The sequence below is a fragment of the Cyprinus carpio genome, chromosome A16 (assembly GCF_018340385.1).
Source record: "Cyprinus carpio isolate SPL01 chromosome A16, ASM1834038v1, whole genome shotgun sequence".
NCBI lineage: Eukaryota > Metazoa > Chordata > Actinopteri > Cypriniformes > Cyprinidae > Cyprinus > Cyprinus carpio.
In genome coordinates, this window is record NC_056587.1 from 11319954 (window position 1) to 11333316 (window position 13363).

At 36.9% G+C, this 13363-nt stretch overlaps 2 protein-coding genes across 3 annotated transcripts in view; both read left to right on the forward strand.

Moving 5' to 3' along the window:
* LOC109054725 (ubiquitin carboxyl-terminal hydrolase MINDY-3) overlaps nt 1-2150 on the forward strand; it is a 42196-nt gene extending 40046 nt beyond the window's left edge. Inside the window, exon 15 of the mRNA XM_042772616.1 lies at nt 1189-2150. Coding sequence (XP_042628550.1) covers nt 1189-1338 — 150 coding nt within the window. The 3' untranslated portion in view covers nt 1339-2150. The remainder of the gene's footprint in view (nt 1-1188) is intronic.
* Nucleotides 2151-8417: 6267 nt separating this feature from the next.
* The window catches only part of LOC109101241 (integrin alpha-8-like), a 72051-nt gene continuing 67105 nt past the window's right edge, over nt 8418-13363 (forward strand). The window contains exons 1-3 of one of the 2 annotated variants that reach the window (XM_042772619.1): nt 8418-8460; nt 8788-9203; nt 9738-9871. In XM_042772619.1, coding sequence (XP_042628553.1) covers nt 9028-9203; nt 9738-9871 — 310 coding nt within the window. In that variant the 5' untranslated portion in view covers nt 8418-8460; nt 8788-9027. Of the gene's footprint in view, nt 8461-8706; nt 9204-9737; nt 9872-13363 lie in introns of those variants that run through there. The other variant, XM_042772618.1, reaches the window with a different exon arrangement.

The window sequence follows — 13363 nt, forward strand, 5'->3', positions numbered from 1 at the left end:
AGAGTTAACTGGCTGCAATGATGAGTGTGTGCTTTCTAGTTCTAGCAAGATGTAAGGCTTTATTGTGCCTTGAAATGGCTGGTTATGGTTCACAGTCTAGTCAGCTGGAGGATGTTGCTCTTCCTTCCATCGTATTCTACTGTCAAGTGCTAAAGTACAGCTGTAAAATGGGGATTGATGGGGTTGGGTAAAATAGGCTGATAGAGAAATATGGAAGTAATTGTAGTAATACAGTCATCTGAGCCAAGGTGGTTTGAATATCTTGAAAGTTTAGATTTGAATGCTTAAAGTTCAAGAGTTTCATCTCTCAACATCCTTTTCTTCACTGGCCTATTGGCTGCTTTTTCAGTCTTAAATTAACACCTCTCTATAGTCACAGAGAGCATCAGTGTGTGTTTCATGGAAGGTTCTCTTAACTGTGGGAGAGCCGATGAACATTTTTTGCTGAAACAGAAGGTTGAGTAGAGGTTAGTTGGCTACTTCGAAGAAAAATGACAAGTGGAGTCTTGATCTGCTTCCCAATGGTTTGAACACAGGGATTTCCACTGTTAGCATGTCTGAAATTCACTGCATAATGGTCTGGCGATGTTGGTTTAGAGATGTTTGTGGCTGCCACCAGAGGGAGCGCCATGGAGCTTTATGGCTTTTGCTCAAGACTGGGTTGAATTAGGCAATGCCTAAAGGAAGTTAATTTGTCAATTATGATTGCCTGTGTGTGAAAGGATCTCTCTGAGGCTTGATGATCATGGACAGCACAGTTTAATTCCTAGGTTTAAAGGTCATCAGGGGTCAATGGATCTCCAATCACACTCAATATTGGCACCAATGGAACTTGTGAAACACATTTATATACTTATATGAAACACTGCATTTATATAAATGAATGGATTCTCAGATTCACTTGTAACATAATGTACAACACCAACACAAAACACAGGGTGCATGATTATTGTGACACTTTGTCAAGGGCAGATTGCTTCCTGGAAATATGATGCCCTCCATATGGAAGCCATTGACTGTCTCATGTCTGATGATGTCATAGCAAGAGGCCAGGTCTCTAATGAGACACATACAGAGAGAGAAACACTGGCATTTCCAGAAACAAGGTCCATAGTTTTATTTAGAGGGTCAGGAAATGACTGTACATACACGTGTTGCATGTTCAACCCTTGTGTTTCTCTCTGCCAGGTGAGTTACGTTGAGGGTACCGCTTTGATCATGGGTTTTGAGGACCCCATGGTACGTACGGACGACACCCCGGTCAAGCGCTGTCTACAGACCAAATGGCTCTACATTGAGCTCCTGTGGACCACAGAAAGGTCGCCCTCCCTCAATTAACCTTTATCTCACACCTTTCACCTGCCAAGCTCTGGCTACACAACCCGCTGACTTCAGGAAAGCTCACAGGACTCCTCACTCTCTCTGCACTACATTGAGGAGGCCAGCACGGGGGCCTGAAGTTCAAATGAGAGGCGATGCTCTTCGCCTGGCACTCACACAAAGCCTCTTGTTTGCTTTTTTAACACATCTCAACCGGCTTGATTATTGGGCTAATTTTGTGTTTAAAGCCCTGGAGTTAATTTTTTTTTTCTAAATTATCTTGCTTTCTGTTGTGAATACCGAATGTATTTGCTTTTGCAGGTGTTCATATTATTTTTGTTAACATTCTTCATGATTTTGTTTACTGGTCTGAAATGAAAAATCTTTGAATTAGCACACCAAATGTGATGATCTTATGAGTAATTTATGGAATTGTTAATATATTTTTTTTGTTTTGTTTTTTAAAGATTGATTGTTAGTAGTTGTAAATATTTAAGGGATCATTTGACCAAAGCCTCTGGTTGGACATCAAGTATTTGTGTTTGTCAGTGGTCAGCTGAAGAGCTGCCATGTTCTGCAGCAGTCGGCCCTGAGAGGAAGCTTGTTTAGACAGGTTTACAAAAGAATGCACTACAACCCCATGCTGGGCACCAAACAACAGTGGGAGAATAGGGCAATTTTAGTATTTAAACTTTGAAGTTACAACCATCCAGGAGGGAATCTGGAATGACAGGAGGGATTCTCTGCATGAGAGAGAAGAAGAATAACACTGACACCCTTTATTTATTCTGATCCTGATGGTTCACTAAAATAAACACTGTTGTTCTTCATGTCTGGACTGTAGTGTGTTTGTCTTGTATAAGATGAAATGGCCCTGACTAAAATATAACTGAAAGAATTTCTAGAACTTTATTTTTTGTATTCACTGAAAAACTAACCTTGTCAATCAGAATGTCTTTCATGTTTTCTTATGCTGTCAGCAGATCCTGGCATAGAGCGACAGCGTTAGGAACATTAGGCTACACCTGCAGATCATATGGCAATGATGTTATTGTAGAAAAAACATTTGCATGTGACTTGAACTCACTACTTCCTGACAGTAACTGTCCACTACAGGAAAACTGCTATTTTGCTGTAGCCACAGATTAGGAAAGTAAAATAGGTAAGTAGATGCTATGTGTGATGATGGATTTTACCACTATGTACCTTTAATGTAATTTGTGTAGCTATTTTTATTATAATGAAATGTTTTATATACATGTTTATATATTAATAATATTATTAATGTTTTACTAACCCTTCTCTTGTTGTTTTAAATAACATTTTTATCCATACTTGAATGAATGTTAAATGCATGCTTGAATATAAATATATATAAAAATGTGTGTATAACATATAAATGTGTAAAAATAATAAAATCTATAAATAAATAAATATTATTACAAATAGTATTGCAAATTACACAAATTCCATTAAAAAGTATAGTGTAGTCTAACATGGCCTGCCTATATTTTATATTCTGTATATATTTACGCATATATTCAAGTATGGATTATTATTATTTTTTATTTTTATTTTCATGTTTTCCAACCATTTCCAACCTTGCTCATAAATGACTTAAATTAAGTGATTGAAAGGTGACTTAAAATGATTTAAATACATTTATATAAAAAATAATTAATTCTAATAATTGAAATGCAAAAATAATAAAAATGTAAAATATTTTTATTATTAACTTTTGTTTTATTACAGAACATACAGTTTACACTTCTAGTCGAGAATCACAAAAAATTGATTTATCATAATTACAACAGAAAATACAGGAGGAAATAATATAGTTTATAGAAGGGGTCTTTAAAAAGTTTGTTCAACAGTGTTAAAGTCAAAAAGTTTGAGAACCCACTCCTCTATTTTGTTTCTTAGAGATTTTTGTGTTTCTTGGCTACAGTGGTTGATGGTTGTTTGGTTTACTTTGTCTTCTGGGCCGCCCCATTTATTACTGATAAACTGAAACGTTTTATTTTCAGGTTTTTTTTTTTTTTTTTTTTTTTTTTTTTTCTGACTGACTTCGCAGTTGAACTTTGTGTCAAATGGTCATGAGCCGTATTTGTTTTGACTGGTTACTGAAGTTTAAATCAGAGTTTGGCTTAAGACCTAACCATCAAATAAATTTGATGTCTCAGGATGTGATGGTTGTGGCCCATATGATCCTCAGGGTCACAGATCAAGCTGCTCTGGTTTCCTCTGTAAAGGTCAGACCAACAGATAATTAAAAGCGTTCCCACAAAGGGTGCATGTGACATATGGAACACATCTTTCATGGGCCAAGTGACTTGTCCAAATTCCACATTATTACAGAAAGAAATAAAAGCGACATTTAGTGGAACCAAATTTTTCATTAAGCTTCTAGCGAAACGACTTGGCACCACATCAACCAAGCAATATTCAGTGGCAGAGAAAATAAATTCAAAACAAGATGCAGATTCAGGATACATTTTATTTGAAAAACGTTCCTATTGAAGTTTTTCATTCCTGCGTAGTTCCTGTTAATTGTTTCTTTTAAGAATCTGGGTCAGCTGGAAGTTAACAGACATTTGTTGCATCATTATCATAAACCGTCTTGGCTAAAATAATGTAAATGTTGATGATGCTGTAGTCATCGCTCTATAAACATTGCAAAGTGCACATTGCGAAAGATTCTGTTATGGCTCATCATGATCATATATCTCTGCAGGCAATCCAGGACAAGTGTATATATTATTATGACTTATAAACAATCTGGTGTTTGACATGTGCTTCTATTCTCAGTTAGATGACGCTAATATTAATGTCTGTCTGGAATAAAAAAAAAAACAGCCAGAGTTTATCAGTTCTTGGCAGAACAAAAGTTCAAGGAATCTTTATAAATGAACAGATAATGTGGAGGAGAGAGTATTTTGGGATGGTTTATTTCAAACATCACTGAAATAGAATTTTTTTTTTTTTTTTTTTTTTTTTGAATCTCAGGCAGTTGTCCTCTTGTTAACTTGCATAACTACAAAAAATTATTTTGACTTATCCCTCATTTTGTTCATTGTATTAACTGCAAAAACAGATGTTATGATGAGGCACATAAAATGGAAGTGAATGGGAACATTTTTGAGGGTTTAAAAGCAGAAATTTAAATGTTATAAAATAATTGATATTCACTCTTTTGTTAAACCTTGTGTACTCTTTGTCCAGTCAAATTGTCATTTCTGGTAGTAAGTTGTCATAGTGACAAAGTTGTAAAACTTTTTTTTTAGTGGTCATAACTTCCAAAAATTAAAAAAAAAGTTTCAGTATTTGTAATAGAAATCCTACTGAGAACTGCTTACAATGTGGGATTTGGATTGTCAAGTTTGAATGAAGCACTAATTAAATGTCTTAATATTTTTTGCAATGCATTTTATAGTTGCTGTGAGCTCACGTTTAATACATGCAATTTCTGTCATTAAAATCTAGCATATATTTCATAAACATCCATGCTGTATAAGCAAGAACAAAGTTTATGATACTTTGACACTGCAACAGGATTGGCCTTGCGTTAATCAGGATACTGGATGATGTGTAAATTTTTTTGCAGGCAAGTATATTATATTTTTGCACATTTAAGCTTGTAAGACTTGTTTTAAAACCTATGTTTCTGGTCAGTGTGATAAAAGTCTGTCTGGCTTTTTGCCTCCCAGAGCCTTAGAGGGGAATTCAGAGAATGTTTTCCAGCTCTCTCATTCCTCCTGGAATGAAAGTACAATACATAGACCTTTTTTTTTTTTTTTTTTTTTTTATCTGTGTCTGTTAGATATAAACTCTTCTCGTTGTTTACATAAAATCTTCAAAGGCAGCTGAGCCAAATATGTCAATTCTGAGAGGAGAAGCAGGTATCCATTCACTACTATGAATGTGTGCTTTATTAGACCAGACAGAGTGATGTCAACAATCACAGAAGATCCAATACTGAACCCATTGTCGTCTATGGAATCAAATAATCATGCTTTTAGTCCTGGGTTGCAAAGACAACACTATATTTAAGATTGTCATTAACAGGACCCAAAAATGGACAGCAGAGCAACACTTCAGACCTGGGAGATGCATGTGCGCTGTGACATGGGTTTTCAACAGGTTCTCTTTGAAAGTGGGCCAAAATCATACTTTACATCTCAACAGCAGTAAGCTATGTAAGGAAATGTTTTGCTAGTTCTACTGTGGAACACTTTATGGTGAGCAGAGAAGCAGTGGAACTCATCTGAACTTGATCTATACTTTTAAGGTGTTTTAATTCTCAGAAGACCATACTTCTTTTATTCATACTTGCTTGTTTTACTTGCATCATCAGCGTTTAATAGAACAAGTTATGTTTCACGATGATTGATTACTACATATATATATACAGTGGGTACGGAAAGTATTCAGACCCCCTTAAATCTTTCACTCTTTGTTATATTGCAGCCATTTGCTAAAATCATTTAAGTTCATTTTTTCCCCTTATTAATGTACACACAGCACCCCATATTGACAGAAAAACACAGAATTGTTGACATTTTTGCAGATTTATTAAAAAAGAAAAACTGAAATATCACATGGTCCGTAGTATTCAGACCTTTTGCTGTGACACTCATATATTTAACTCAGGTGCTGTCAATTTCTTCTGATCATCCTTAAGATGGTTCTACACCTTCATTTGAGTCCAGCTGTGTTTGATTATACTGATTGGACTTGATTAGGAAAGCCACACACCTGTCTGTATAAGACCTTACAGCTCACAGCGCATGTCAGAGCAAATGAGAATCATGAGGTCAAAGGAAACTGCCTGAAGAGCTCAGAGACAGAATTGTGGAAAGACCACAGATCTGGCCAAGGTTACAAAAAAAAATTCTGCTGCACTTAAGGTTCCTAAGAGCACAGTGGCCTCCATAATCCTTAAATGGAAGATGTTTGGGATGACCAGAACCCTTCCTAGAGCTGGCCGTCTGGCCAAACTGGGCTATCGGGGGAGAAGAGCCCAAAGATCACTGTGGCTGAACTCCAGAGATGCAGTCTGGAGATGGGAGAAAGTTGTAGAAAGTCAACCATCACTGCAGCCCTCCACCAATCGGGGCTCTATGGCAGAGTGGCCCGACGGAAGCCTCTCCTCAGTGCAAGACACATGAAAGCCCGCATGGAGTTTGCTAAAAACACCTGAAGGACTCCAAGATGGTGAGAAATAAGATTCTCTGGTCTGATGAGACCAAGATAGAACTTTTTAGCCTTAATTCTAAGCAGTATGTGTGAAGAAAACCAGGCACTGCTCATCACCTGTCCAGTACAGTCCCAACAGTGAAGCATGGTGGTGGAAGCATCATGCTGTGGGGGTGTTTTTCAGCTGCAGGGACAGGACGACTGGTTGCAATCGAGGGGAAAGATGAATGCGGCCAAGTACAGGGATATCCTGGACGAAAACCTTCTCCAGAGTGCTCAGGACCTCAGACTGGGCCGAAGGTTTCACCTTCCAACAAGACAATGCCCCTAAGCACACAGCTAAAATAACGAAGGAGTGGCTTCACAACAACTCCGTGACTGTTCTTGAATGGCCCAGCCAGAGCCCTGACTTAAACCCAAATGAGCATCTCTGGAGAGACCTGAAAATGGCTGTCCACCAACGTTTACCATCCAACCTGACAGAACTGGAGAGGATCTGCAAGTAGTATTAGATCAAAAGGGTGCTTCTACTAAATACTGAGCAAAGGGTCTGAATACTTAGGACCATGTGATATTTCAGTTTTTCTTTTTTAATAAATCTGCAAAAATGTCAACAGTTCTGTGTTTTTCTGTCAATATGGGGTGCTGTGTTTACATTAATGAGTTAAAAAAAAATTAACTTAAATGATTTTAGCAAATGGCTGCAATATAACGGAGTGAAAAATTTAAGGGGGTCTAAATACTTTCCGTACCCACTGTGTGTGTGTGTGTATATATATAGAAAGATTTTAAACTGTTTTTATTTTAAAATATGTATTCATATGCTATTGTTAATATTAGTTTGTGTAATGTATGTAAACACTACATTTTCAGACACAACGAATGATCCATATCACTGGAAGAACATTTGTTCATACCTTGCCAAAACGTTCTAAGAATTTTCCCTGTTTAATGGGCAGTCCCAAGTCCTTCGCTGTGGCTGTGTCTCAAATGACACACTTGATTCTCTATTGAAGGTATACATACATGGTATGTATAAATGGTATGAAGAATCAGAAAAAAAATAAGACAGACTAAATCTGGAAGAACTGTGGCAACATCTTCAAGACACTTCAAAAAACCTTGCAAAGCTACCTGAAAAACTATGTGCAAGTGCACCTAGGGCAAAAACTGTTTTAAATGCAAATGATCACACCAAATATTGATTTGATTTAGTTAATAGAAGTTAATTGAAATATATATATATATTAATGACATTATTTCTGAAAGCATCCTCACTTTACAGCATTTTTGCTCAAGTGCCTAAAACTTTTAACAGTACTGTAGCTTTGTTGGAAGGTTTCTTCAAGCCTCTTGGAGATGTTGCCACAGTTCTTCTCGGTTTAGTCTGTCTGTTTTGTCAGTTTTTTTTTTCTCGAATGCTATGCTATACAAAAGCTTGTGTGTATAACATAGGGTCACCATTATACTATCATTTATAATAATTAACCTGAAAAGCAATAATAACATCCAAATAATCAACATGTTCAAATGTGTTTTTGGGTGAGATTGTTTACAGTTGGTGATCACAGGATAAGCGATGAAGGGACTGACTTCATTTAGACGAGATTAAAACTCTACAGCCAGATGGAGCGCACATACAGCCTGCGTCTTGCGTTCAGATGTGAACACAGCGCCTAAATTTAGGTTTGCTCCAAAGAAACCGGTCGAGCAGGATGTACGATTGTAGGTTCTCTCCAAAACATCCGCACCGTTTATTTTCCAAACGTTATACTTATCGCGCGCGCTTCTTACCAAAGTTTAACTTTGGACGTCTGACGAGGATAATTAGCGTTCATTATTTGCAGCCGGTGATAAAATTGCTTAATTAAAAGCATCGTCTGTAAGGTGGACAGATTGAAAGAACTTGTTCAGAGTAATATGGCGGTATTTGTATTAATAAATGTAACTTATTTTTAATATAAGTATTTTTTTATTTTATTTAAAAGGGAATATAATATTTCGATAGGTTATTATATCAAATCATATTCATGTATATATTTTATGTTTTATATAATTCGATAATTTAATAATTTTGTTTAATTTATATTTATTAAAATAATAGTCTCTAAGCATTTTTTATAATTAATAATAGAAGTAATAATATTTAAAGTTAATAATAGCTATCACAACTTATAATATATAGTAGTAGGCCTAATATTATAGCAAAAGTCTTTTCATTTCTTAATTGTCTGATTTGGTTTGCATATCGTGTGTGTGTTTCCATAAAAGGAGTTGGCCGGATGCTGTGTGAAGTGGTGCAGAAGTCCGGTCTCGTGCGCAGCTCATTTTTAATGTTTAGTACGCAGAGCGCTCGCGGAGAGAAAGGCGCGCAGCTTGTAAAAAGACAGCAGCAGACGCATGGAGTGCGCACTCAATTTCTGACAGCTGAACACGGACATACCTTACATTCTGCCTGCACATCTTTAATCAAAACATTTGGATTACATTTGAAGGCACCGGGCTGACGCCATGTACCCTTGTATTTTCCGCGTGTGTTGTCGTGGGTTTTTGCTCATATTTTCAATTTTATGCGAAGCTGCTGCTTTCAACCTGGATTTGGAAAAGCCAACGGTTTACAATGGACCAGAGGAAAGTTATTTTGGATACTCACTGGACTTTTACCACCCAACACAGGATAGAAACACGTAAGTGATATATATATATATATATATTATAAAATTGACAAGCTCCCAAAGCGTCTTCCAGTATATTTCGTAATAACCACTTTCTCAGAAACAATGTACATTTATTTTTCATGTACATTTATGCATTTAGCAAACGCTTTTATCCAAAGCGACTTATAGTGCATTCAGGATATACATTTTTTTTTAACGTAACATGTGTTCCCCTGGGAATCGAACCCACAACCCTTTGCACTGCTAACGCAATGCTCTACCACTGAGCCACAGGAACACAAATTAGATTGGTTATGCCTAAAACCTACAATATTCTATACTCATCACCCAACTCAAAAACCAAAAAACCACCACCACCACCAACAAGTAACACAGAACTCAGATGCCTGAGGTTAATATTGAAGTAGGCTAATTGTAAAGCTGAACTATTAGGCTAACTCACATTTGAATTACTTTGTTGGGGTTCCTTTTGTCACTTGTAAATGTATTCCTTTGATCCAGTAGGATGATGTTGTGTGTAGATTTATGCCTTTTTCTCTCCAGCATGTCGTTGCTGGTTGGGGCTCCTAAAGCGAACACCTCTCAGCCAGGGATTGTGGAGGGAGGAGCGGTGTACTACTGCCCCTGGCCGGCACCAGACCCAGACTCCTGCCGCCAGATCCCCTTTGATAAAGCAAGTAGGTACCCTCATGATTTAGAACCTGTCAACTAATTCAGAATGTTCAGAACAGTTTCTACTGAAACGATTAACCCCTTTCAGGTTTAACGATGTCTTCTTAAGTCCCTTTTTATACATTTCCTTAAATCACTGTGTTGAATTTAAACTCTTACATGTAAAATAATGCGCAAATAATTTAGAAACACATGCTATGATGTTTCTTTATTTTATTTACTAACACATATCACAAGCAACATTTTAGAGTAGGCTTCATAAATTCCTGTTCCTCCAATAAAAAGATCAAAAAAACACATCCATGAAAGAGTTAATTTCACCGCATATGGTTTGGTTTAAAATTTCAGGAGCGGAGTAGCTAATTACCAGGGATAGGCGCGTAACTTTACCTCGGTGCATAATTTGCCGTAATAATTTAGACGCCCGTTACGCGCGTCTATTATTTAGATCAACAGAACATTTTATCTTAACATTTAAATTTCTTTGTTCACCATTTTCCACAATATTTCTGCTGTCTGTGTCGTCTAAATTTAACAAGAGAAAAGGTGTAAATGTCTGTGTAATCAAACTTGATGTGCCAGAAAAAGGAAAGTTTGCTTTTGAGAGTCACAAAACCATCACTTTTGGATCGATTTTGTCATTATTTGTCAATAACATAATTATGTGTTATTATTAGATTATATTAGTATTTATAATAGTCACTGTTTATTATTATTGTCATTATTATATTTTACATTTATTTCATTATTGTTTTGTCAACAGGTTTTATTTATTTATTTATTTTATTTGAGGAAACCTTTTTTTGCTTCATCATATTCAGCTATTTGTAGGTGAGTCAGTGAGAATCAGCATTTGTAGATGAAGTTCTGACGTGTGTGTGAGGAATTGACATTGAAGATAATCTTTTGGAGATGAAAGCAGATGTGCTCTGGTTCAGATGGTTGGTTTTAAAAGGAGCCTGATGGTGATGAGGTGAGAGAGGCTGAGAGAGATATGTGTGAGAGAGAGAGACTTAAAAGAGCTGTGAACACAAGGGAAATAAGGAAAGAGACCAAACTCTGACGGGAGGACAGAAGCGATGTCTGTTCTTTGTTAGTGTCTGGGAAAACGTGTCATGCGTTTCCAGCATCTACTCAGCTAGAACATCTATGCTGAACACACATGTTTCCAGATTCATTAGTCACATTGTTTTTAACACACTTGATCCCATGCGCTCTTCCCACTGTGGCCCTCAGAGCTCTCCATGGGGGGTATGGCACGTGTGTGTGTGCGACTGACGTTTCTGATGACAGCCTGTTTGTGTGTGACTAATGCAGTCGTGACTGAGAAGAGTAAATTCATTAGATACAGTGGACAGGATCACATACCAATGGACCTTGCCTTGCAAGTTTTCACACAATTCTCTCTCTCACTCTCTCTCACTCTCTCTCTCTCTCTCACACACACACACACACACACACACAAAGTATCACTGTTACATGCCCAGGGTTTTTAATGACATTACATAGATTTGAGGTAAATATGTAGTTTATATGGTCTTTCACTGGATTATGATTCTGATCACAGTTGTTATTATTACAGGAGCTTTCATTCATTACATGAGGAATCATTTACAGCAAATTTATGTCAATGCATTAAATTAAAATAAAAATGACAAGCATGTGTTTTGAACCCAAAAATGAAACAGATGTTATAAAGCACCAAATGATGCCCTGCTGTGTTTTTATATTGTGAGTCTGGCCTTGCATTTTAGTGCAGTCAGTGACACCAGAACATGTGTTCATTTAAGCAGGATGTCCTGAATTTTTGGTCTGTTGCATACTTTTCTATGTTTTAAGTTTGAACAGTTTCATTATGTTTGTAAGTTGTAAATAGTACTGCGTGAGTATGTTTTTGTCTGTTTAGTGTAATTTAGTATTCATCCATTCTGCTGATCTCACTCAGCAACAGCAACATCCTACAGTGCAGCATGGTCATATTGCACTTATAGTCTTGCAAAACATAATATAAACACACTCAAATTGTAGCTAAACTTTCATATAATAACAAGAAAAAAAAATGTTTGTCATGAGGCCCTTTTGGATACACATTTTTAGTGTTTTCTGTGCAAAAGTCACGTGATGCTAAAGTGTTGATTTGTGGTTGCTATGCAGTTTCTAGGGTTTTATGGGTGGTACTAGAATGTTGCTATGCAGTTTCTAGGGTATTCAAGGAGGTTCCCAGGGTGTGCTTGATATGTGGTTACTACATTGTTGTGGGTGGTTGCTAGGGCATGCTTTGTCATTGCAAGTCAGTCTACCAAAATGACAGGTTGTGGAATGTACCACTTTATGACGTAATAGTGTGGCTAAAAACTGCCTCCGCAGAAGAAGATCAACACCTGCTTATACAGCACTGCCTGTTTAGCTCCACCCACCGATTATTGTCTTTAGTGTAAATAGTGAGAGAGGTAAATGCAGGTCTACACAGAAACCAAACGATTAAGATGGCTCCGAAGACAAGACATTGTGCAGTGCCACAGTCTTTGCATTGCCTTCCTTCTGATCCCAACATTAGGAAAGAGTGGATGAACTTTATTTTTAATGAAGTTCCAGACCGTGTCAGTAAGAACTTGGTCCTTTGTTCACTTCATTTCACATTGGATTCATTTTACAAACAAGGCACAATTCAACACAGGATTTTCAGAGAGACTGAAACTAAAAGACGATGCTGTGCCAACTATATTGAATTTGGATTTCACTATTGCTTTGTTTGTTATTACAGATTGTTTGATATGTACTGAGTATTTATGCATTTTTTAACCTAAATCACAGCAGCGTCCATCTGTAAAGGATGTAGGCTGTCAAACATATATAATTGTTAGCCAATCATAGCAGTGGGCATTTACTTCCGAGTCTAAAATCCACCATGCCTATTCAAACAGAGCGTATCGATGAGGGGGGTCAAAACAGGACATGTTTTTTTATGTTAAACTTTTGATACCATTATAAGTGGACCTCAGAGAACAGTACAAAATAATTAAAAAAAGGCAATTCATACCCCTTTAATGATTCTTTAAGAAAGTTGTATGGAGAGAGACAACATGTCTTCAAAATACTGTAAAATCTTAGAAGACTTACATATAGCATGAAGAAAAATGCCCATAGTAAAGGCCTGAGAGATGAAGAGAAGAAAGCAGAGAAGGATTAGAGTTGATGTGTTTTTATTGGGTGTAGACTGTACCTTATGGAGCTCTAAACAGGACCAGCTGTAGAAAGATCTTTTCTGGATCACACAGAACCCCTGTAGACACAGATCCACAGAATCATGAAGCTGTGTGTACACTCTCTGAGAGTAAAACGACCCCCTGTAGATGTGCCTTCACATAAACGAACACATTCAGACTCATTTGCAACATAATTTGCTGTTTCCTGTTGTTCCAAAATGAGTATATTGGCACAAGTGTACGCAAAGTGTAATGTTTATTATATAATGAAGTCCCACTCTGTTTTTCTGT